This window comes from Crinia signifera, chromosome 3 (assembly GCF_055691185.1).
Source record: "Crinia signifera chromosome 3, ASM5569118v1, whole genome shotgun sequence".
Classification (NCBI taxonomy): domain Eukaryota; kingdom Metazoa; phylum Chordata; class Amphibia; order Anura; family Myobatrachidae; genus Crinia; species Crinia signifera.
Genome location: NC_139219.1, coordinates 256,675,363 through 256,702,928, shown reverse-complemented (window position 1 = coordinate 256,702,928; position 27,566 = coordinate 256,675,363). Strand labels below are relative to the sequence as shown.

The 27,566-nt window shown below is 42.6% G+C and overlaps 1 protein-coding gene across 4 annotated transcripts in view; it reads left to right on the top strand.

Annotated features, from left to right (window-relative positions):
- The window catches only part of ARHGEF26 (Rho guanine nucleotide exchange factor 26), a 132,518-nt gene extending 105,661 nt beyond the window's left edge, over positions 1-26,857 (top strand). For all 4 annotated transcript variants that reach the window (XM_083177910.1, XM_083177907.1, XM_083177909.1 and 1 more), the window contains exons 12-15: positions 11,630-11,836; positions 18,542-18,609; positions 22,753-22,857; positions 25,664-26,857. In XM_083177910.1, the coding sequence (XP_083034036.1) occupies positions 11,630-11,836; positions 18,542-18,609; positions 22,753-22,857; positions 25,664-25,806 (523 nt within the window). In that variant the 3' untranslated portion in view covers positions 25,807-26,857. The remainder of the gene's footprint in view (positions 1-11,629; positions 11,837-18,541; positions 18,610-22,752; positions 22,858-25,663) is intronic.
- The last annotated feature ends 709 nt before the right edge of the window (positions 26,858-27,566 follow it).

The window sequence follows — 27,566 nt, the reverse complement described above, 5'->3', positions numbered from 1 at the left end:
TGAAAACTCGTTTCAGGGAGATCATAGTTGAAAATAGAATTTTGCACAGCACCCCATTGAGGGGGCTGTCATGCTCCACCTAAAGGGTCGTGGCTAGTTCCATATATGGAGAGATTGTGAAAAGAGATTGTGAACGTGGCACCTAGAAGCGTGGGTGTATATTTTAAATTGACATATCCAAATGTAGATGACCCCCAAAGCAGAGCTATTATGCTTGGTAAAGTTCTGGGAAATGGCGCTGATGAGTCAATGTAAATGTATATATTATCTCTCATTCATTTTCCCCCAAAAAATGTAACAGTATTATGTGGGGAGGGGGGAGATTGCTGCTATTTCAGGGAGCCTCCTGCAGAATGCAGGAGGGTAGGCAACTATGAACTGATATCTATATTGCAGTTCAAAAATAAAGCAGCCAGAAACAAAATAACACCCAGATCTAACGCTCTCCGGCCCAATGTCTGTTGAAGAATGATATAAATAAAACCAACACCCTGAATAGTCGATTGAGAAATGCATTGGATAGACTTCTTATAGATGCATGAATTCTAATTCACTATAACTACCCTGAAGTTTCTTTTTAATTGAATTCCTCCTAATTTCTCATCTCCATTTCCTGTCGGGCTATTCAGAAATCTGTTCTTTGTGTAGTTTGTGAAAACTACTTAAATAGCCATAGAAATGTTGGAGAATTGTTGGGCTAGTGGGACATTTCTTATTTTTACAGGCGGATCAAGGAGAGAAGGTTTCAGGCAGCACTTTTGTATGATTTATATTTAAACCGCTGATCGTGCTGTCTGTGTTTACAGTATTTTACTGTTACTAATGGCAGATCAGAGACAGTGGCCCCTATATAATAGCCTGATGCAGAAATTAAGGTATAACCAAGTGCATTATCTTTCTCTAAGAATGCACATTGTGAATTCATGCAAATTTGCCCAGGCCAATGTGGCTATGCAGAGGTGTACTCGATGTCCATACATTGCCTGCTACAACTATAAAGGCCGCAGTACTGGCATGGTTGCATGAACTAGAATGAGGTCATGTCCACACGCTCTGAAAATAAATTCAGAAAAAATAATGATAGAAATGCTCCAGTCCGATGGGGAGGCATCTTGATTGATTGAGGAAGTAGTCCCTCCTCATATGCTGGTGCCATCTTCTCAGTGTTTTTGGGGAAGATGGAACTTGTGCATTAAGAGACCATTAGAGAGCAAAGGCTCTGGCACAAGGCCAGTCTTTGCTTTCACTGTGCGGCACCATCTTCCTGAAGTTGCCACTGGGAAGATAGTGCTGCAGATGGGGAGGGACCCGCTTCCCAGATTAGGGTAAGTATACTCAAATGGGGGGCGGCAAACCTAGGTCCCTCCATCAGGCCCAGGCCGAGGTATTTAGTAACTGCCCCCTCTTGGCACCAGTGCACGGAAGCAGGTTTGGGGTGGGCAGAGGTGTCCTCACTTGGGCACAATTCATTGAGGATGTGTAAATGCATATATGGACTATGTAGAAATGTACAACGGATGGGAGGTATACAGTATTGATTGCACCGAGTAGATCTAAATGCTCATGATGCTTTTGGTGCATCTCACAGTGGATACAGCTTTGCATATGTGTGGAAATTGCAATGTGTTGCATGTTTCTTTTGCGTAATGTAAGTCTAACTTTGTAACACTGTAATCAAAATCAGGCCTTTCTAGCTGTGTATCAGTGTAGTTTAACAGCTCACTCATGTTATTATTGATTTCTACTTATGTTTGATTTTTTCAAATTCATTATATTTATGGAGAAAATGAACATTTTAGTACATAATAGTGTGCGTGCCATACGTCATATAATCGCTGCATTTTTCTGGTGTTTACCCATGAAAAGTGCTTTACAATTGAATATGTGGGAATGAACCCTAAGGCGATGTGACTGCAGCCAGTGAAGATTTTGCGCTGCAAGTAACATTCTTGATGTCAGGCATGACCTTTGTAGAATGATGAACAGAATGTTTAGCGAGTGTATACGAGTACTTAAGGTGTCCCTCCTGGCGAGTGCCGGAGTGTGCATAAGCTATAACCAGCAAACAGGTAAAAGCGGATTATTGCATATTCACTTTATATAAAATGGCACTCCTCTGCTAAAGCGAAAAGGGTTCTCTCTCCTACTATTCATTTGACATTTTTTGCAATCCCAAGCAAATCAAAACTGTCTACGTGCAAAGTTGATGCTTCTTCATAATGATTCATTACACAGCAGAAAAGCCTGTTCAGTTGGAATGGAGAGGCTGCAGAAAACCGCCACCATGATAGCACAGAAAAGAAATATGACCAAACAGGAAGTGTTTTGCTGTTGGCACTAACCATTTTGTATACATATATGGCATTAATACTACCATGCAGCTGGTACCATGTATAATATGGGTAAAACCAATCGCAGGAATATTTATTTTCTGTTTTGAATAAAACACTTGCCAAAGCGTGATTTATGACTTTATTACAAAACATATCAATTATTTGTACATGACCAAGTTGATAAATTGTCCTTGGACTATGATCGTTCAGTGAAAGATAAATTTTTAACCCTCGGAGTCCCAACGTCTGTGTGAGAGATGATCAAAATATCATATATAAGGTAAACATTACAGGGCGTATAAAAATGTTTTCTTGCCAATTTTCACACCTCTTTTGACATTCACTTGGCACTCAAAGGGTTCATTTAAATTTTGTATTATTCATGCCTCTTTTGCCAATAGTGAGAATAAAATAAAAATCCAGACAAAGAAGCAATGCGTCTGCTCATTAATGCCGCACACTGATAAATGATCAAAGCATAGATTGCTTCTACCACCACCAATCGCAAGCAGTCAGCATAGGAAGCCTCTTGTGATTGGATGACAGCAATAAGGGAACCCTGCAGACTCCCTGCTTCCATTAATCTGTTTTGAAAAATCTTTTTTTTTGTAGCTTTTTTTACAGACTGAGGCTATACATATAAATTCCAATAACAAGTTACTCAATTGAAATAAGAAAAAAATTATGAACAAAATCATAAGTAAATAGATTTTGCACATGAAAGCATATATATATATATATATATATATATATATATATATATATATATATATGAATAGAATTTTTTCTGTACTAAAGTTATACTGCCTTCACAACGCAGTGTGGGGGTTGTACCTGGGATTTTGTACACTGCTGTGACCCGAGTGAGACCCCTTTCAGTCTGGAGTTCTGACCCGGCTGATTGATTATTCGATGACGCCACCAGAGAAACAGGAGAGTTGGCATTTGGAGATGAGATAATATCCAAGCGCCAGCTGTTCCAGTGATGAGAATGGGTCCCGTGTTCAACCCTGCTCGCTACCTGGTTTGAAACACATGGTCCCTGGGTGGGGGTTATTTCAATGGGGTGCATCCACACTGCACAATATCCCTGGTTGCTGACCGTTTACCTGAAATAACCCTTGATAGTGCTGGCAGTGTTAAAGGGGTATTACACTCACAGTGACATGTTTGCACCTTACATAAACTACCTATGAGATAGTTCTTTTCCAGTTATGAAATCTGCTTAATAATAAGAGACAGATACTAGCATCATATAGATTTTCTCTTGGAGTAATATAGAACTCAATTCATAGGCAAACGTGGGGGTCCAAATGCCCAGAAACCCCCCTCCTCTTGGCAAGTGGGTCAAATTATGACAACAATCATATCCACCAACTGCCACCACACCATGCAGTTGAAGTGACAGAGCGGAGCTGCTGCACATGCCCTGTGGGGGCGGCTTCTTCTACCAGGTTTGCTGTGTGTGGATTTGAGTCCTCCCACTCTAATGTTCCTCAAAGTGGGAAACACCCCTCTAGAAATCTTGCATTTGCTACTGCAATTTAGGATTTTTGGCTTACTTGAAAATGTTCTAAAACTTTATTTTTAGAACAAACCTATAAGAAACCCGGTTTGCAGAACAGCCAAATATGCACCGTCTCCAATTCAGAAAGATGCATGCACTAAGCTCTGTATGATAGCCATGTTTAGCCTAAATATCCATTTGCAGCCTTGCGTGCGGGGGTGAACTCATTCGATGGTCGCCGACCATCTAATTATTTTGAAAGCGCTTGTAATTCAGCCTCTGATGATCTTAGAACTGTGGCGCCCTTGTACGGGAAGAGGGCGGGCAGCTGACATCCATTGAAGTCAGCTGCCCGCCTCCTGCACCCGCGTCACGAGCCCATTAGCATGAAACACTGGGCGTTCGCATGGGTGCTACCTCTTGCCACCACCCCACGCCCCCTGTCCGCACTGCTGTGTGCGAGTGGCCGGCAAATAGTAAATTTGCCATGCCCGCTCTCACAGAGAGGCTGCACATGCGCATAAATCTTTATGCTTATGCCATACCTCCCAACATGACCTTCTCCAGGAGGGACACCATGCTCTGCTCCTGACCTCTCCTCTTAATTTAGGATTGCCATCACCTATGTTGAAGCACCGTTCTTATTAGATAACCTGTTCAGCACAGGTGATGGTAATCATACATTAAGAGGAAAGTCCAGGAGCAGAGCATTGTGTCCCTCCTGGAGAGGGTCATGTTGAGAGGTATGCTTATGCGCAGTCTCTAAACCATAACTCCCAACCTGACCCTCTCCAGGAGGGACACAATGCTCTGTTTCAGGACTTCCCTCGTAATGTATGATTGCCATCACCTGTTGGTGTATGACTGTATGCAGTATATGGAAGTTATCATGATTAATATAGATTTAAATGTCACATGTCAACTGAATAAGCAAAGACCAGAAAACAATTTGCTTATTCACTCTGTCTATGGAAGGGGAAAGGCTTGCCCGATGAGCTATGTATTGTCAGTTACCCTGAGTAACTGCAGTCACACAGGAATGCACTGTATACAGTATGACACACAATTGAAGGAAGTATGTATATAACAAGTATCTCAGTGCCAAGAACGTACTTACAGCATGTTCTGCATGTGAGCTGTCCGAATTCTATGAATGTTTGCAATCCTCCCGAGTGGTTCACTAATGAATATTTCTCATGTCAGGGCTGTAGATGTTTTTCCCATTAGCTGTTCTGGAACACACCATACATCATACCTTTCCCTGAATGGACATACAAAAATAGTTAATACCAACTCATTGTCATCAGCCTGATTGAAGGGTTTAGGTCTGTTTTCCAAATTCTATAGTTTGGACACCTGCTGCTGATCTCAAATGTTACTTGTCAGACCTGGGAAAGAAATATGTGGGTGTTCCCAGGCTCTCCTGTTACCCTGTTTTCTCTGTCATGTGCAGGCCAGCAGCTGAAATCATTCTTATAAAGTAGTAGAACGCTGCAGTTATCTGGGCACCAGGGAGGATAGGCATCTACTTCTAGTCCATGCACTCTTGTAGTACTTCTAAGGATATCTACCTTCCCCATACTATATGTTACCACTGCTTAAATCAAGATTCCTGATGCGGTATCTGATGACTAATGGTTGAGATTAGTTTCTCTGAAAAATGCTTAGCACATTGAAGTTAATTGAAAGAGTTTATGCCATTTTCAGATGTCCACTAAAACTTTGGTAGATCATTATTTGTGAAATCTTTTAATACATCTTTATTTTCCGATTTATCTCTTACCAAGAACAAAATACAAAAGTTATTTTTGTATAAAATCAACTAGCATAGCAAAGAGGTGCCCATGTCTGAATCGCCAGACAGTTGTCCTGTACAGTAGGTATTTTGTTGCCGTTTACATGTGAAAACTAGAATGTCAATAGTGATGTCTATACATACTTGCCTACCTGACCCTCTCCATGAAGGAGAAAATGCTCTGTTCCTGGACTTCCCTGGTAAAGTGTGATTACCATTCCCTGTGGTGAAACACCTTTCTTATCAATTAACTAGCTCCCCACAGGTGATGGCAATCATACATTACCAGGGAAGTCAAGGAACAGAGCATTTTCTCCCTCATGGAGAGGGTCAGGTAGGCAGGTATGTATAGACATGGAAAAATGTTGACTAACAGAATGTCAACATTGGTGTTAGGGCAAAATACAGTGTTAAGGTGCAGACACCCTGGCCAATATCTCAATTGAACGCCCGATATATCGCTGGTCCATCAGCCAGAAATACCAGCGATATGTTTGTGGATGACATTGTTCACAGAGCTATCACAACGGTGATGCAGCATGGCCTAAATTGTTGAAGATGTATTGGCGTATCGTGCTACGTGTACAGTCGATCCACTGACCACCCGTACACTTGCTGCAGAATCTATGAGCAACAGGATGGGCACGTGTATATGTCTTCACAATTGTGATGTCAGCTGTGACTGATCAGGCAGCGTGTATGCAGAACCCCCTGCTGATCCGTCTAGAGCAGGGGTGGGCAACATGAGGCCCGCAAAATATTTTTGACTAGCCCACTGCTCAAAATTGTAGTGCAATCGCCCCGAGTGGCTGAGCCGCTTGTAGTACAGCAGTCCTAACATGCACTGCCACTGAGGAGAGCTTTGTTCATCACGGTGGCAGCTGGGATTTCCTTCTGTGATGTGAGACGCTGGTCAGCGTGCAGGGTGAAGCCAAAGCGCCAGTCAAAACTGGTGTGCTGCTTTTATGGACACTCGTGCGTCGGCTACCCCAGGCAAACAAATCTCTTCTCAGCAGCCCCGCATAAGAGCATATAAAAGAGTACATTAAAATATAAGGTTTTTTTAATTGCGCCATTCTAGGGGGTGGGGGTCGGGGGCAGCTGTGTTAAGGGGAAAGGTGGGTAAAATTTTAGATGCTGCTATCTGGGCCCTGTGGGAGATGGGGTCTTTTCAGAAGCATAAGTAAATCCCAATTGCTGCTTCCTGTGATGGTGTTCTGTGCCCCCTTACTTTGGACACAAAACCAGATCCCTGCGTCCCGAGTGTTGCTATTTAGATATTAATTTCCCCGGCCCCACAAAGCCTTAGTCCAGGAGAAAACAGGAAGTGGGTATAGTGCTTAAGTCTATTGCATGTAGAAAAGTATATGTAACTTGTTCATTAACATAGCTCCCAACTTTCTGAAGTCTTCCGGTGGGATGTCTGCAACAATGGGGTTATGGCCTACAAACCGTGTCATTCCATGAGGCCACGCCCCTGGTTTGCCTCTTTGGGGACATGGCCAAAGGCTTTGTGAGCTTCTAGCCACCCCCCAGCCATCCCCCATCCCCTCTGTCTGCAGGAATAGACGCTGTGCGCACAATGTCTATTCAAGACTGCTCAGCAGGTGTCAGGGGGGACTCCCAAGTGCTGGCCCCAGGCGAGATCCCCCAAAAAAACAGGACGTTCCCGCGGAAAGTGGGCCAGTTGGGAGGTATGCATTAATACTGTAGCTCTGGATTGCTATGTACAGTATATTATATTGACCACTGCTCCTTGAATATCTATATTTTCTGCTGGCAGTAAATGTTTTTTTCTAGTAAAAGTAACAGACACATTCAGTGGAACCTGAAAACATTTTTTTCTATTTCTTTGAGCTGCTGTTAATTACTTTCCCATCTTGCAGTGAAGGTTGACTGACAAAGGCTTATAAGCAGAAATGTCAGCCTCCTGCACAGTATGTACAGTGTTTATATGAAACAGCATAAACCTTTAGTGTTTGGCAGACGCTCAGGAATAACAGATGTTACAGTGAATTTCACGTTAGTGTTTTGATTTCCTTCCTATGTGTTTCCTATCTTTTCCTCAAACAGTAAACAGGTAGTGATCTCATGTAAAATTATTCCAAAAATAGCAAAAAAATTATCAGTACCACCTCTGTCATTAATGTATTGTGTTCTTGGTGCAACACTGCGTAAGTTGTTTTATAGCATCTCATTGCCTGAAGTCTATAACCAAGAGTTGCTCGGACATAGATATATATTATATATCTATATCCGATATATAGACATATATTCATGCAGCTATTTTTGCTCACATACAAATGTGTTGTGGACTCACTATCCCGCCGATTGAGCGGACAATCCAGGTAAGAATACACACTTACTGATTGGCAGCTCGATATGTCGGCCCCTACCATACAGCTGTTTATAACACGGGCCCCCATAGCAAGCTAGATACACGATATATCGGTCATCATCTGTACTACGCAACCAAAGTGATATGTTTCCAGATTCAAAGAATATTTACTAAAATGTCCCCAAAAGGTTTCTCAATCAGCAATATAACTACAATTCTATCCCTGAATTCTGACCACCTCCTGATTTTATAATTTTTAGATCTATTTCTCATATCTAGAGCCATCTCTCCAGAGCCGGCTTCTACCTCTTCCTATGGGAGAGACTTGCATGTATCCATCTGTGCACAAAAAAGAAACCTGCTGCCCCTAGGTAAAATAGAACATTTAACTATAACAAGTTGGTTGCTCTACCATCCTGTTATTTACCAGCTTTATAGATGTTTCTTAGGCCAATAAATGGCTTTACAACTGTAAAGGTGGCCATACACACTCAGATGTATCTTGAGATCTGGCTGGTTGGTATAAAAACATGGTTATGGATGAGAGCATATGACAGTTGACCATTTGCTTGGAAATGCTGGAAAACTGACAAACTGTCACTCATCCATAACCATGTTTTTGTTCAAACCAGTCAGATCTGAAGATAAATCTTACTAGTGTATGGGCACCTTTAGTCTCAGGTGCTCCGCAAGTCAACATTGTTCCCCCTTTTGTCATGGGTATGCAGTTTCTGCATCTGTGTACAAGATACTGGCTCAGTGTGGAGCAAGAAAAGATCATTGCTTTGGTTGTGAACTCTTGTTCCATATCGATCTCTTCCCCCTCCAATAATTGGATCATCCATAGTGACTTCAATTTAGTTTTCCTCTTCCTCTGGTTTTGGTTTCTGAACATCTTCCTCACACAGTTCTACTTGTGTATTTACTGGAACGATTGATACACGGACCTTTGGTCAATAACAACACTTCTGTTCATTGCCACCTCATTCATTTAGTTATGTAATTAGCCTAGAAGCACTTCATTTGCACGAGCATCACACGCAGTGTTTCTCCATTGGAACCTAGACAAATGCTTTACTTTCATAAATCTGCACATGTTGTAGCTCAGGTTTCTTGATGGGATTTCTATTGAAGATGGCTTGATGCCCATAGCAACCAACCAAGAAGATAAAAGATAGAATCTAACTGGTTGCTACGGGCAACATTCTATCTTCAATAGATCTCCCATCTTAGTAAATTGATTCGGTATGAAATCCCGAGAGGGTCGAAATTCCGAATTGGTCATAATCCCGACAAGGACAAAATCCCGACATTTAAAATCCTGACAGGGTTAAAATACCGACATATAGAATGTACAGGTGAAACAGTCAACATGACTTTCCGTCGACAGGTCGCAAGGTTGACATGGGTTTTTTCACTGTTTTTTGACCCGACATGTGCTGTGTCGCACATGGGATTAGGACACGGGTCCCATCCCCAGAGCAACACAGCATATGCGGTCTGAAAGTTGGTGACGTCACATGGGGTGGAGCTGGGCGGCGGCGCGTCAATCTGCCATTTGTTATTTCAGACATAGCTTTCTTACATGCAAAACCTTCAACCACATTTTCTGTTAAGTCTCTCATTTTATCTCTGTATACACTTCTCTCCTCAACAATAATCACCTCCAAATATGTCCTCTGGTCATTCCCTTTTAGAAGTTCTACTGTTATGGCCAGTAACCATAACAAAATACACAAAATGCATACCCATCGATGTTGGGAGCAAAGGGACCTATTAAGGGGTCATACACGCTTCCCTATGCCAGGCGTGACAAGTGACAGCATGGGGGGCTCTCACTAGCAATATCCTCCGTCATCCTGCATGTAAAGGAGTGTGGGAGCACACGTCATTAACCATATACTTTGTAAACTAAATGATATGCCAGAAAATATCATTAATGATATAGTTTTGGTACATGGCATTATATAATGTCTAAGGCCTGTGGACGGTCTATGACCAGTTTTGAGTCTGGACTCAACATTTTGCTCTTAAACTGGTTTATGGTAAACTGTTATATGCTTCTTACTTGAGTGTAATGCATGTATTCCTATATAATGCCTTACACTTTAATTTCATGCCATGGGTGATAACTGCACTATATCGGTCTCTCTTTCTGTCTTAGTTGTGCATCTTCTATCTAGCTTTCCATCTGTCTTCTATAAATTTATCTGGTTCTGTTGGGTTCTCCAAGTAAAAACCATCCCATACCAGCCACCTTCCAACAGTACAGATAGTTTGCCGATCAGCTTATTTGGAGAATTGTCAGCCAGGAAAATGATGATGATGATTAATAATAATAAATATTGTTCTAGTTTGAAATAAGCAAAGCTATGGCTAAACTATTGGCAAATAATGTTGTCTAGCAGAGTAGGCATGCTCCGCTGTATTTGTAAATGTGCATTTCGTCATATTGATAAAGCTGGGATGAAAACAGTGAATTCATCCTGCTTTATGACCGGACGCAGTCGGGGTAGTGTTGAGAATATTGGGGCTTGATTCCGATTTGCTTGGTAAGCTGCGAACATCGCAGCTTACCGAGCACCAGAGATGCCGCCTGTCCGAACGCCCCCCCCCACGCCACCAATTTCCCACGGTAACATACAAGGTTATTTGTAACGTAAACACATCCCTTCACATGCCACCGCTGCTGGAGAAATCATCAGATGGTCACCGGCCAACAAAGGATTTCTCAAATGGCCCGGCGAGTGTGTATTGTAACTGTACAGGTGAAGCCTGGTGAACCCATCTCTGCCCTATATTGTGCATGCTCTGCAAATATCTTAGTGCACGGCAAGATCGCATTTCACCTGTGCGTAAAGGTATTAACTCGTTTATTTATAACTTACTGTACACAGTTTTCAGTGCAGTCATTTTTATTACTGGACTGTACATTAAGCATGTGTTGTATATTGATTTGATTTTACATAAATGTTCGGAGACAAAAAAAGAGGATGCATTTGTGACATGTTTAAGTTATTGCTTTCTAATGTCAGTATGTTATTACTAGAAATAACCTCATAAATGCTGTGCGATTATCAAGTTTTCTTTTTTTTATGTATCAGCAGCCACAGATACAGGTTGAGTATCCCGTATCCAAAATGCTCGGGACCAGGAGAATTTTGGATAACGGATTATTCCGTATTTCGGAATATTTTAATATTTCAATGATGTATTTTGAAGTATCTTGCATGTATGCTGTATAAACACATAATATACACACAAATATATTTTATTACCACATAAAATACACACAAATATATTTTAATTGTTCAAAAAACAAGGTTTCAAAACGTGAAACAAAATTTGTGTACTATCTCAGCACTGAATTTGAATGCCAAGCAATCATTGTCTTGCACATATATAGTGCCAGTTACATATCATGTCCCCAGTGATGCTGTTACAAATGTCCCCAGTGAGTTTTTAGCAAAAAAAAAAAAAAATGTCACTTTCTGGAAAGTCCGTATTTCGGAATAATTTGGATAACGGATATTCGGATACGGGATACTCGACCTGTATATAAGATGATGCGTATTTTCTCATTTATATTCATCTCTGTTTTATCCATGTGCCAATGTAAATCCTTAATTCATATATTAAACTTTCTGTTCTTGCAGTGACGAGAGCTATAATGTCACAGACTATTCAATGCTGGACCAGCTGCATGTTGAGCAGTATGACAACGAAGAGCCATCTTCTCCATTAAAAAACAGCACACCCATCCTGTACTCAAGGCAGTGCTCAGCAAGCTACCTGTTCACACTCACCATCCACAGCAATTACGCTGGAGAGGAGGTGGAGATGCTGCTGGGAACTGAGAACCTGTAAGTAAATGTCTGTCACAGCGCTCGTCAATAGAACATGTCTCAGTGGTGTCCCTAGCCATTGTCATGCAGCTGCGGTTGTGTCTTTCTCATCCTAGGTACTTACCGTCATCATATTTATATTACAGATAAATATTAGATCTAGTAACAAGGATTCTCTGCACAGTCCTGCATATTATCATCTACATCAGTGGTTCCCAAACTTTTTTGAATGAAGGCGCTCTATAGTATAAGAATTTTTTTCTCGGCACCCCTAGGCCAAAAATTTCTTATTGAGAAATTAAGAAAAAAATATGAATTAAATAAATTGTGTTTAAATATCATAGATACATTAAAATTCACAGCTGCCCCTTTTCTAACCATATTGTTATCCTTAAACCCTATTTGGTCCTTATTTCTTTGTAAAGATGTCCCATGCATGTTTAAATTGTTCTACTGTCTTAGGGGTATACTCAATTGATGCTGGATTCATTCCGAAATTCTTTTGACGGAATGGATCCGGCATCCATTATTCAATGCAGCGGGAAAATCCAGATGTCGGATTTGGGTGCTGATTGATGCTCACCGGACAGGTGTGGGGACCGGGAGAGCGCAGCGGCAGAAGGAGGCACGATTGCCAGAGAGGCAGTGGGAGCCGGTACGGGACGGGGTATGCTGGGACAGGTGAGTGTAGAGGGAGGTGGCTGCTGCTGCTCACCCGGCGCCGTCCTCCCTGCCTCAATCCGACATCTTTTCATGTCAAAGGCAGGTATATTAGCAGCTATTCCGTCAATCCACCTGGTTTTCGTCAGGTCGGAACATTCCAACCTGCCGGAAATAAAACAGCCAGCACTGAATAGGTCAGAACCCCTTCTGAACTATTCATGTCGAAAACTGCTCTTTTCGGCAAGACAGCAGTTTCGACATCAACTGAATATACCCCTTTGCCTCTCCCACCTCTGATCTGAGGCTATCCAGCTTGATCCCTGCACTTTCTTTGAAGTAATTTCCCCCCGATTTCCCCTGAACCTCCCTCCCTCCAGTTTCAATGCCTGTCCTCTAATACTTCTCTTTATCTTTAGGTTTAATTATATAGTGAGGGAGCAATTTGCTTCTGTTTATCCAAATATTTTATGATTGGCAGGCACAAGCACTGGTTTTGCCAATTACATTGATCATAATAAATTTAAATTGGTCCTGGACCACCTTCATAAGGCACCCCAGGTTGCCGCAGCGCACAGTTTGGTGTTAACCAGTGATCTACAGTATATAGATGAACCTTACTGAAAGATTACCTATTACAATGGTTTCAGAAGAAATGCTGTAGGAATACGCATTAAAGTATGGGGTCAACAGGTCAACCACTATTGGTCAACACACAATAGGTTGACACATGAAAAAAATCAACATGCATTAGGTATACATCAGGGGTGGCCAAACCTGTCCTCAATATCTACCAACGGTGCATGTTTTCCAGGCAACCTGTGGATCTATAGTAGGAGTGACTGCAGCAGGTTTGAAAATGTGACAGTTAGTAATGACTGCAGCTGTGCACCAGCTAAGAGATCTGGAAAACATGGACCGTTGGTAGATCTCGAGGACCGGTTTGGCCACCCCTGGTATACATGGTCAAAAGGTCGAGTTTTTCATAATTTTGTCTTAAAACCGACTTGTTCCTACTTTACCATTCCAATGGGCATAGATGGGGAATAAAAAAGTGCCTGAAGGCTGCGAGGGGATGTGGAACACTCATACAGTGTCCATGTCGACAAAAACTCATACCAACCTTTTCCTGCGACTACTTTTTTCTTGTGGACCGTATGCTTGTGTCAACCTTTTGACCATAACGACCTAATGCATGTCAACCTTTTTACTGTGTTGACTTATTTCTGTTAACCAATAATGGTCAACCTATTGACTGTCGACCTAGAAATCACCGTCCCGCTGATTCACACCCTGCATTGGTATGCCTGATCTATACCTTCTGCAGCTGGTGTTACCCGAATGCATGTGCCTTGCTTGCTTGCTTTACCCTTGGGGCTCCACACCTGTGTGTATGACATTATCGCCAACCAGCAGCAATGGATTGGCCTATTTTGTAGTCGTTGCTATATATTCATGTGAGTCATGTCATGTGCTTTTCCTTTGGTTGCTGAAGTATCCGTTTTCCATCATCTCACTCCCTGCACTTAACCCTGAAGATCCGTAGTCCTTGTGGATTGTAATGTGTCTGTAAATGCTAAGTGTTGCAGAGTTCTAGCCTCTCACATCATGACTTGATGGGATTACCAGCTAGAACACTTGCTTACTGAGGCCTATATCCATGTCCATCTCAGCTCCTATATTTTCCAGGCTTGTGTTTTCATTGTTCTCATATTTCTTCCCACACATGATTATAACCTACTGTGTATTATACATGTGAAATATACTTGGACAGCAAGTTCCTGCTGTGGTTACGTGTCTCAGCACAGTCTAATACAGTAATGATAGGTATGGATTAGCAGAACTACCTGCAACTCCGGCCTCTCTTTCCTCAGAAAGGAAATCAACCTATACTTTCAGTTTTGTCTTGTTTTCATTTTGGTTCAAATAAGTTATACCTGGGCGTTTTCTCAGCGTTTTGTTCAACGTACAGTAAAAATATAATTTGTTTCTGGTAAAACAACATTCCAGCTGTAACACCAAATATAGTAAGGTAAAGTTTGGGTACTCTTTACTTAGAAGGGCGCCCACGATTTTGATCGTGGGCATCGTTAGTAAAAAATCTCGGGCATTGAATGCACTAAAAAATCGGGTGCGATCAACCGACGAGATGCCCGAGATTTCCCATAGGGAACAATGTTAAATGTCTCAATTGACCCAATTTTCCTGTTCAATGCCTCAATTGACCCGATTTTTCCATAGGAAACAATGTTAAATGGGCCACAGAGGCCAAATAGGCACCCTGAAGTGTATAATGGCCACCCGAATTGTTAACGCCACCCCACGATCAACGTCAACCCGATGCGTGGCGAGCGGCGGCGGTACGCGTCCTACGACCTTTTCATACCCCCACTATCCACGTCGGCGTGGAGTTGAGAATAGAAAGTGTGGCAAGCGCAGCGAGCCACCGAGCCCGAAGCGTGGCGAGCGCAGCGAGCCCCGCAAGGGTACGCGGACAGCTGTGAAGCCCGCGAGGGGACGCGGATACCTATGAAGGTATCCGCGTCCCCTCGCGGGGCGCGCTGCGCTCGCCACGCTTCGGGCTCGGTGGCTCGCTGCGCTCGCCACACTTTCTATTCTCAACTCCACGCCGACGTGGATAGTGGGGGTATTAAAAGGTCGTAGGACGCGTACCGCCGGCTCGCTGCGCTCGCCACGCTTCGGGTTGGCGTTGATCGTGGGGTGGCGTTAACAATTCGGGTGGCCATTATACACTTCAGGGTGCCTATTTGGCCTCTGTGGCCCATTTAACATTGTTTCCTATGGAAAAATTGGGTCAATTGAGGCATTGAACAGGAAAATCGGGTCAATTGAGACATTTAACATTGTTCCCTATGGGAAATCTCGGGCATCTCGTTTGTCGCATCGCACCTGATTTTTTAGTGCATTCAATGCCCGAGATGGCCGAGATGGCCGAGATGGGCGCCCTTCTAAGTAAAGAGTACCAAAGTTTGTTACACACGCACAAATTTTACGCCCCCAAGCCAAAAAAATTTGCGCCACCAAGTGTGAGAAGTGCAGAGGCGGCTGGCAGCAAGATCAACAAGGTCCCTCTCTGCACCTCTCACACTGACAGCACCTGTACTGCATCCTGAACCCGCCCCCCCGCAGCGCTTGCTCCTCCAAGTATATACATACAGTAAAGGTGGATGGCTGGGCACCGTTACACATTGTCAGTGATGCATGCCATCATCCTGCACAGTGATCACTTACTGTACATCTTCCCTATGAGACCCCTCTCAGGGGAGAATAAGAAGCAGACATATGGATAGTGGTAGATGCTCAATTAGTTTAGTAATACCATTCAGGTGCATGGGAGGAGGGGTAATACTGAGTAAGTGGTTCCCCCAGCTCACTGAGTGGTATTAGTAACCAATCTTGAAACTACATGATAATAGAATTCAGAAATATTGGTTACATACAGATGTAGCGGTGCTCATTCAGTGCTGGGGCTCGCCAGAACGTCTCCACTGGCGAGAGGGTGCTACATCTGACTGGGACGCACGTCCCAGTTTCCTGGCAGCGAACCCTGCCCGTCTCTGCTTCAGGCCAGCCTGCCAGCCCCTGCAGTTAAGAGGGACGCTCTATCTGTATATTTGTGCATATATATGATGTGCCCCCAAGCCATCGTCAAGGCTTCTCTGTATATTGGGGTCCCTAGCGCTATATCTAGGTGCAGGGTGCAGCACCCCAAAAAAACAGCATAGTCAGGGTAACTATCTATTAGGCAAATTCTTTTTACTTCCATTTAATTATTATTGTCGGCATAATAGGAATGGGACATTGTTTGCAATCACCTTGCACTTTATCCAGAGTCCAGTGTATTAGAATTGTATTTAGGTTTATTATTTTATGATCATTCAAATTGTGTAATAAATTGATTGTTTTTCATTATCCAAGTGCCACTTCCTTGTATATATCTGTCTTGTTGTTAGTGTGGGACTGACAATCCCACCTCTAACTCGCAGCTTTTGGTAAATTACCCCTGGTAACGCCTGCTTAACGCTACCAATGTACAGATGGGGCAGGCCTCTTCTTTGCTGGCGAATCGCCAGAACGTCAGCGCTGGCGATCCGCCAGCAGCCTGCCTCACCATCTGACTGAGATCTCGCTATAGAGATGGCGCTGGCAGGGGTTGGCGGCTGGCATCGCCATCGCCATCCCCTGCAAAGATGGGACCTGCACCATCTGTAGCACTTATCCTTTTTGCCATGAATGTGTGTGTGTGTGTGTGTGTGTGTGTATGTATATGTATATACATATGGTAGGGAACATATATTGCAAGCTCCACTGGGGCAGTGACTGATGTGAATGGCCAAATACACTCTGTAAAATGCTGTACAATTTATCTGTGCTACATAAATAACTGGTAATAAATAAATAATAAAAAGGCATTCTGAGACTTGTAGTATCATGACAGCTGGAGAGCCACAGGTTGGCCAGGCCTTCTGTATATAGTCCTGAAAAGGGATTTTCAAAAAGGTGGTGTGGCTTTATATGGGTACGGTTATTCGGTCGACATGGGTTAGGTCAACAAGGACATTAGGTCGACCAAAGCATTAGGTCGACATGGGGAAGATGAACAGTCAAAATGTCGACATGTGCCAACCAACCATTATTCCATCCAGGGGCGTAACTAGAACTTTGTGGGCCCCATAGCAAGATTTTGAAAGCCCCCCCCCCCCCCCCCGCCACGCCTATTGTCACTACAATGCCCCTAAGGTGGGCACTTTTTTAGTGTCCATGTAGACTGTGTCGGCATTCGGGTCAATAAAAGTGAAAAACCACACGTCGACCTTCCCTATGTTGAACTAATTCTTGGGTCGACCGAATGACCCTGTCGACCTTCATGCATGTCGACATAATGCTTGTAGGCCTAATGTCTGTCTATCCTATGAGCCATACCCTATTGTCCATGATACTTGTTTTTTGCGCCAATTTTTATTTGTCGGGTAATTAGAACATTTTTATGACCAGTTTTGTTTGCAACAATCTTTATGGGAGCATTGGGAGCAGTTGTCTATATTTTTCCGTCCAAGTTTTCCCTTTTAAAATCCCAGTACATACTATAGAGTTTCATTTCCAGATAACCAGTTTGTGCTATTTTGGAATGCTGTGATTTATAGTTAATCACTGTAATAACTAGTACAGTAAATAATGCTTGGTACTTGTTTCCTAGCACGGCCCCCCCCATTGTTAACGCCACCCCACTATTGACGCCAACCCGAAGCATGGCGAGCGGCGGCGGTACGCGTCCTCCGACCTAGTCCACCGAGTCTGAAGCGTGGCGAGAGGACGCTCATAACACAGGTATACGCGGCCGCTCGCCATGCTTCGGGCTCGATGGCGCGCTGCGCTCGCCACACTTTATAAAATCAACTCCACGCCGACGTGGATAGTGGGGGTATGAAAAGGTCAGAGGACGCGTACCGCTGCGCTCGCCACACTTCGGGTTGGCGTCAATAGTGGGGTGGCGTTAACAATGGGGGGGCATTAACCATAGTTAATACCCATGACAGGGGCATATACAATGAGAAATTGCCCATATTGGCCCATTTCCCATTGTTTCCTATGTAAAATCGGGTTGATTGCGTCGATCGCATCGCGGGTGGCCCGCGACCGACGCGATTTAACTTAAAAAGTCAATTAACATGGTTCTCTATGAGAAAATCGCGTTGGTCGAGTCGGTCGCATCGTAGGTGGCCCGCGATCAACGCGATTTTCACTTTTACCGGCAATTAAGCAGGTAATTGACAGAAAATCGGGTCGATCGCATGCCTTAAGTACCTTAACTTAAGGCATGCGATCAATCCCGACGGGCGCCGTGCTAGGAAACAAGTACCTAATGCTTTAATGTATTTACTTGCTATTCCTCCCTTTTGTTGTTGTTGTTATTATTATTATTATTATTTTTTTTGGGGGGGGGGGGGGGGGTGTATTATTTATTTATAATCACAATATCCTCTACCGAAAAACTTGCAGTCATGATGTATATAATTTATTCATCAGAAATGTGTCTTACAGAAGTGACCGAGCACGATGGATAACTGCACTTGGCCAGAGCAAAGAAGAATCTTGTAAGGATAGAACAAGTAAGCAACTACTAACAGGATCTTTTACTTTCTCATACTACCCCCTGCTGTTCAGTTGGAGAACTGCATTGCATGTACCCAAAAAATTATATTTGTACCACAATATGGTTTATTTACTGTAAAATGGTAGCTGCTCAATCAATTTCGTAATACTAAACTCCCCTGGAGTCACCCCTAGATCCTCCAAATGGCAGTAAAGGGACCAACATGCAGCCCAAATGCTGGTCCCGTCCATGCCTCTCTGAACAACCATATTAAATCAAATATTTTTGCTGATACTTTTTTAGTGTGCTGGGGGAACAGTTTCTCTCTTTTATGGTTTATGTGCAGTACTATAAAGTTGCATCTGGTGATATCTGACCACTGAGCGATAAATCAGCAGAGTTCTAGCACAGACAGCTGGGGTCATTAGATATATTGCAATGTTAGTGACTGGAATTTGGCAAGGAAACATTTTATTTAAACATGTCATCCCCAGTATATTAAATCATTTGCTTAAAAACTACTAGCTTTTAGGCCAAGGATACTTAATATGTTTTTCTCATTGTAATGACCCAAACTGATTGTATCTTAGTTGTAGTAAATGTACTGAATTCTAACAGCACGTAGCCATGTTGATCTGCATCATGGAAACTTGGTTGTGACGGATTCATGTTACTTGTAGAGAGAATACAGCTGCCCTTTGTTTCATAGCTGCAGTTTTATTTTTTACAATATTCGAACATATCTTGAAAAAGCCACAAAGTGAAAAAAAAAATTTAAAATGGGAGTTGCAGTGCTATGTTTTAATACATTTATAATAATGTTTATAGAGCTTGGGTCTAATTCATGTTTTTACACAATGGCTGACTATCACGCAACAGAGCAATTATTGTCAGACTGCACATGTGTCAAGTTGCCGCTACAATCCCGCTCGTAATGAGGATTTTATAGAGAAGTGATTGACAGGAAGTGGCCATTTAGAGGTATTACCAGGGAGTTTTTGGGGAGTGGTTTGAAAAACACAGGCATATCTTGGCCATTTTAGGGGCATGTATTTGCCATCAGCTGTGAGCTCCTACATTTCATAGTAATGGTGTCTGCGCTGCTACTGCTGTGTTCAGTTTACCTTGCATATAGGCTGGGGGCTCGGTCCTACAACAGCAATCTTCATGCCACTAAGTCTGGGCTGTGAGTTTCATATTTAATTCTACTGCCAAAAGTATCTTCTAACGACGCCATGGGGTGGAGGTGCATGCACCATGAGCCAGATTATCAATGGGTGGTTGACAGCATGATGATCGCTGGCCATGTGGTAGGCAATAATTTAGAAGTATTAAAATTGCATGTCTATTTTCCGCACAAAGGACGAGATGTACCAAGCCTTGAAAAGTGATAAAATGGATAGTTATAAACAACCAACCAATCAGCTCCTACCTATCATTTTGTCAAAAACAGCTTGTGAAATAGAGCCGAATGGCTGGTTGTTTATCAAGGGCCCCCATACATCAGCAATCACAATTTATGGATTTTCAGATATAGGGATATTTTGGCCAGATAAATGGATTTTACAATCTATCTGACTTTGCCCACACATTACAGATTTATTTCAGTGATCGGCAGATTTTTCCATCTAAAGATTGCATCTTCATATCTGGAAATTGCCCCAATCGATTGTCATTTCAGCTGTTCATAATGTAAATAGATGAAGAAGACAAATTGGGAATGCCCACACATATAAAAAAGATCTGCAGATAATACCAGATTATTAAGCATGTTTAAAAACCTGATTAAGCAATCGATTGGCGATTTTGATTGGGATTGCCAAAAGGGGGAGCCCACACATCTAAAATTAATTGTGGCAATCATCTCCATATCTGAAAATTGTCACAATTAATTGCTGATGTATGGGGCCCTTTACTCTCCATTTTATCACTTTTCAAGCCTAAATGATGCACTTGTACTTTTATATTTTAAGGGAGACATTATAATGCGTTCTACATGCCTACATTGACCTCTCCTCCTCCACTTCTCATAATAAGCCCTTGAATATTTTCAGCTCCAGGCCCATGAGGCCCTTAATCTGGCTCTGCATGCACCAGAAGGATGGTAGGCAGGTCCCTGGGCACAAGCATGTACTTTGCTTCTTCGTGCAGCGCGCTTGTTTAGTATCATGCCTGCTAACTGGAAACAAACTTGGCACTGCTTGGGCCCACATAGGGGATTTGGTTGCAGAAACACAAATGATGCCAGTCCCTCTACTTTGTGGAACTACTGTAAGGCTACTAGCAATGCTTAGATTCCTTTTCAGCACTTGGGAGAAATGAAGGCAGCTCACAAACTGTCAGTACCTGACACATCCAGCCTAGAGCACCCTAACTGGCTCTATCACTTACAGTCATTTCATGCATTAAATCCATTGTCAATTACAATAGATATAGGCGTGCTCTACTGTCATTATTACATACAATGTACATTCCACGCACCATGTAGCATGCGCAGGAGAAAGGGAGGCCCATCCACACAAATACAACGTTAGGCACTTAAAACACTACATTTTTAAATGAATATAGAAATAGGGGTTGTTCCATTATATGCTGCAGAGTGGAGGCGTAGGATGAAAGCAGTCCCAGTGCCAGCACATACACAATTTCCTCATCACGTCATATTTTTGTACATTATTTGATAATACAGTTCGGCTTGGTGGAGTAACGAGTATAAGTTTTTGTATCATGGAATCCTCAGGGATTCTGTCTATTTAAAAACTCAACCTTTTTTTTTTTTTTTAAAGCCTTCTGTTCTGGGATACAGTCATTGGGTCTACAGCAAGTTTGTTGACAATCATTAGGTCGACAGGTCATTAGGTTGACAGTCAGAAGGTCGACATGGGGTTTTTCACTGTTTTTTGAGCTGACACATGCTGACAGGTTATATTTCCTGTCCTACCATCCACTAGGGCGTGATAGGAGAATAAAATAGTGTGCCGAGTGCAGCGAGGCACCGTGCCCGAAGCATTGCGAGTGATGCGGTGCACTGGAAACTGTCCATGTCGACTGTGTCGACATTCAGGTAAAAAACTGTGAAAAAACCCATGTCCACCTTTTGACTGTTGACCTAATGCTTGTGTCGGCCTAGACCCATGTCGACCTTGTCCCATGTCGACCTAATTGTGTCAACCTAATGACTGTTGATCAACTTGCTGTAGACCAAACGATCCCAACCCTCTGTTCTCACCGTAAAAATAAATGGATACATGTAAGATTCTTGATCAATCATTTACATGCACTTTTTAAAGCAAATTTTACAAATTAAATGAGACATTGTAGCACGTGGCACTAGAAATCGGCCACATCAGTACAGAGCATGACTTGTGCTCTGTACTGCCTCAGTCATGTTTGACCCATATCATTGAATCGATTCAATTGATTCTGTTGCATAAGGCATCTGTCAAGTTTAGGCCATATGGTATCATGATTAAATTTACATTTATGCAAATTTGTGCAGTATTTATGCAGATTTTCCGTGTGAATTTATACCATTAGATGTACTTAGACACCTCTATATTTACTTACAGTATATAGGACCAGATGCACCAAGCTTCAAAAAGTGATAAAGTGGAGAGTGATAAGCTACAGCCAATCAGCTCCTAAGCTATAACATGGCAGTTAGGTGCTGATTGCCTGGCTGTTTATCAATCTCCATGTTATCAGTTTTTGAAGCTTGGTTGCATCTGGTAATCTGTCCAATTGTCTGACAACTATTACATACTGTACCCTCTGTATCATGTCTCCTAAGAGGAAAGTTGAAATTAGGCCGCAGTGACCATAAAACTCGGGAGCTACACTTTTTACACAAATTACTTGGAAACCACATCACTTATATTACCTATATCACTTTACTAACAAACCATTTGTTGGTATTATCAATCCTTGTAATTACTGTAACTTCATAACAATATTTGAGGACTGTAGTTATTATATACACTGTTTCTTATATAGTGCAAATTCCATTGTGCTTTATTTATTTATTTGTTAATTCTTCATGAAATATGTATAAACTGAATGAAGATCTGTATTGCAAAACACTATACGCCTGATAAGTGCTGCTCACAAATGGTCAGATAACTTATTTTATCTTAAAGATGTTGAATATTTGTTTTCATAGCTTTAACACAAGTTGAGATTATTCGGACCTACACGTCAAAGCAACCTGATGAGTTATCCCTACAAGTCGCTGATGTTGTTCTGGTTTACCAGAAAATAAATGACGGTGGGTGCAAAATCTTACTAATATTGTCATTTGTTTCAGTGCTTTATATTGATGTAATGTAACTTCTAGGCTACAATAACTAGAACATACCCTAGTTTGCAGGAATCTATTATCTGCAAACTCTCTTTGTTCTCTAGGGAATAGGATTGCCATCTAGCAACAGCTGGTGGGTTAGGTGGAAGCCTCCCGACATGGGAAGCATTGGGGCTTCTTGCAACTCGCAAGGTCTTGGAATAACCTCCTCTGGGATGCCACGTTGCTCACATGTCAATCTGCTGGCTCCGGCAGAACGACCCTCTTGACGAAAGGGCCATTTCGAAGGCTGGTGGCCCTTAAGATCGATTTTCTGGCCTTATAGCGGAGCTTGACTTCATCTAGAAAGTCGGGGCCAAAAAGGTCTGAGTCTACCAGGTTAGAGACATCTACCGGTCTGGGCGCTAATGTTAACCCGCGGTCGCTAGCCAGTGAGTCCTACGGGCGTTCGGTAAGAAGTCGAATGTTTGCCCTATCATGAGTGTGGCCCTGCTGACCGGCTTTAATAGGGCCATATAGGGCTAATAGGGAGTCTAGGGACCCTGTTGTTAACCCCTCTTTCTCTGCTTTGTGTAAAACAAATAGCAGAGGGCCAGCTGCATCTGCAACTTTAAACTGCACTTTCCTCAGCAGCTTATCTTTCAAATCAGCTAGGGACCTTTCTCCCACTAGTGCTGAGAGGGCTGGGTCTATTTCCGGTGCAAATAATGGCGGGATGTCCGGAATACCCATATGGTTGCGCAGAACCATCTCATCCTCTTTAATGCAGTGCGGAAGGCCAGTTGCGCAAAATTATACACTTGTGAGCGTTCGCTCAGAGCCCAGTGTGCTGAATACAGCTTGGAAGGGTGCATTTTCCCTGCTAAAGCGACGCGGGCCATTTGCAAGTCACTGTATTCGCCCCTGCGGAAGGAGGCAACAGTCCTAGTCACCTCCTCAGACTCCCAGTCGACTGGGAGTGCTCTCTTCTCCTGATGGTGAGCTGGGGACTGTGTCCTGCACTGACTAGTCCCTGTGTGTGCATGCTGCCTGTCAGGTGCAGAGAATAATTCCCGGCCGTGGGCAGGTGAGTCAGGACCTCCAAGTTATTCCTAGCACAGGCAATACCTGGAAAAGATACTTTATTGCCTGAACAGGCGTCTATGTTTCTTTTTGCTGGAACAACTTCTCGTTACCTTATGAGAATATGCAGGAAGAGAAGGGGACTCTGGCTCCTGACTGTGACTGCCTTCCATCTCAGTGTATGCCCTGCTGCCATCCGACCTGGCTGGGCTTGGATGTGCCTTTTATTTTTTAACATAGTTTCCTCCTAAGATGTGGAGGAGTTATTAATGACTGCAGCTCTCTTATATTTAGAGGGCTGCTTCCCCAGGCTGGGAGAAGGGGACTGCATAAGAGAGTGTCTGTGGCTGAAACAGACACAGAGTCCTCCATCTGACCTCAGAGGGCGGGGCTTAGCCTTATATACAGCAGGAGCATGTGACTAGAGTGCACCTGCATGACCTCCTGTGCACATGTCATGCACCAGCAGCTAAGCTCCCTACTCCCCTGGCTGTGGGAAAGTAAGTGAAAATTTTCTTTCACTATACCATCCCAGCGTATGCCGGGAGGCTTCCCCCTAACCCACTAGCTGTTGCTAGGTGGCAAGCCTCCCGACGAACAAAAAAGAGAGCTTACAATCTGAATAAGAACTCTTTATACTGCATCATACATAGGAGTGAATTAAATTAGTCACAGTAAATTACTGTGGTTAATTGATCCCCAGGAGTAAATAATTTAACCAAGATCTCTGATACTGTCAGGGATTTTGATTTACCTGCTCAGATGCAGAAGAATCAAAATCTCTGATATGTGCCATTGCTAGCCGCCACAATCACAAAGACACATGGATCCTGGAACTTATCCTGATCTGTTGTCTTTTGCAGGATAGAGGGGAAATTTTACCGTGAAAACAATGGGCTGCAGTCGAGTTGAAGTCAGATGAAAACATTGGGCAAAAAAATTGCGATAACAGGTGTTTTTTTTTTTAATGGTAAAATTCACCTCAATCAATTGAATTACATGCTGATTCTTTTGTATGAGACATAGGGCAGTATTCAGTCTGAGATTCTGACTGTCAGAATGCCCCAGCAGTTGGAATCCTGAGTTATTTTTTCTCCGCTTGACAGATTCTCGACAGGCGGAATTTAATGTTCCTCCTGTTGATTGTTGGCGAAAATGGCAGCAGATTGTCGAAAAACAGCTGTGAATTCAACAATCCTTGGTCGTTTCCGACAAAACAATTCCGACTTGTTTTAAAGTGGGATCTGTTTTGTCGGAATCCGCCTTGAATGCTGTCGAAAATGGCAGCATTGAATAGGCGTTGGCCGATATTTCACCTGTTGAAATATTGTCCGAGATTGAATAATCCTCATAGACATTGTACTAGGGTAATGCACCTGGAAGATGACTATCTTACTCCAAAACAATGATACTCGAGCCTCTAAAAATTGATGTCACAGTGTACAAATTCGGATTCTAAGACATTCTAGTCACAACACAACACAATATTGTCCATATTTTTATAGTATCATTATTTCATATCATATATCGATTTAGATAATATTAAATAATAAAAGAAGTTACTAAATCACAGAGTTCAGTAAATGTATTATATTCAGGACTGCACTACAGGTCACTATCCGATTACTGTTGAAGGTGTGCGTAGATGCAGCTTTGACATAATACTTGCAGTAAATATTATTAATCCTTGTTCATTGCTTTGGCTCTACAGGATGGTATGAAGGGGAAAGACTAAGGGATGGAGAAAGAGGCTGGTTTCCCGTAGAATGTGCAAAGGAAATAACGTGTCGGGCTACAATAGAGAAGAATATGGAAAGGATGGGACGTTTGCTTGCACTGGAAACCAACGTGTAGACCCCTAAGTCATGCTATGGATTATTACTGCAAGATTTGCACTATAGTAGCAGCACTGTGTGGAGGGAATGAGTTACCCTATGCTTCTGTTCAAAACTGGGAAACACAACCTAGCCACAAACAGTCGATCTTCGCTCTGTGTTTGGACTGAAGAAAACATAGTTCCCTACTCATCAGATCTCACTTTAAACCCCCCTCTTGTATTTCTGGAAGTTACAAGAGAAAGTTTATGCTGCAGTGTAATGCAGCAGGGCAGGAGATGACTACACTACTCTGAGCACATGAGAGCTTCTCACATCAGCTATGGCCTTCTGTACAGCAAGAGAGGGTGCTCACAGCTCTCCCCTCCGCCTGGTTACATAGGTACATCTCGTATACAGCTACACGTGTAGGACAAATGGGAATGCATATGTGAATAGGGTACATTTTAATGGCAATTTAGTAATTAGGATATTAAAATGTCACATGAATATTTCAGAAGATGAATCAAGGCAATAGCAAGAAGACTCCGCCATGCATCCAAGTTTATTTTCATATGCTTTGGTCTAAAGAAATAAGATCACCCAGTTACACTGTTTCATATTTAATGTTACAGGCTTCACAATACAAAGAGCATTGAGCATGGTAAGACCGAACTGATCGCCATTCCAATCACATCGCACAGACAGCACATTCCAGGGCTTGGAGAAAAGGGACCTACAGTACAAATTATATTATACAAATTTAATTTCCTTTTCTTAAAATGGGAAACAAAAGTGGTTTATTTCTATGTTGATGATAGATTATATATATATATATATATATTATATATATGCTGTCTTGACAAAGGCCCGCATAGGGTCGAAACGTCGACTATCATTTGAAAAACTACAAATAAATTGTGCTGATTTAAGCTTCAAATTGGTGAGTGCCCCTGCTTTATTGTGAAGCATCTATAAGTATGTATGGCAATCCTGAACAGTATTTTTTCTAAGGCGCACCCCCAGCCATCACAAAGCATTTGGATGTGAGTGTGGGACTTTCTACATACATACATATATATATATATATATATATATATATATATATATATATATATATATATATATATATATATATATATATATATATATATATATATATATATATATATATATACACACACTTTGGAAATAATCTGAGTCACTCCATGGGTCTTTAGATGATAAAGGAAAAATGCTTTATGTAGTAGAAGCAAACATATGCATAAATGTCGACGTTTCAATACATCAAGTATTTTCTTCAAGACAGCATATGGGATATGACCCGCTCGGCGGCGGGGATACAATACAATGAAGCGCTCGGTGGCGCACTGACATATAAATACATATACTCACCAGCTCCTGAAGTCGTCCACGGCCGGGTGCTGCACACGTTCACTCCAAAGCAGAGCGGCGCTTGCTGCTGACGTGCGTACCGGCTACGTTGCTGAGCAACTAGGCTGGACGCCGTCCCCGGCCGTGGCGACACACAGAGCAAGCCGGGAACCAACACAATCTGGTGATAAGTGATGGCAACATGTAAAGATACACAGAGGTGAGAGTGCAGGCATGTTAGAAACACAAAGGAGGGGATGCAGGCATGAAAATACATAAATAATGTGCTACCGGTTACCAGTATGCAGGGGACTCATGCTGAAATCCATGCAAGGTAGAAGACAGTACCCGTGATGTTGCTAAGCAACTAGACAGGACGCTGTCACCGGTCATGGCACTTGTCAATAAGCACATATATTGGACACC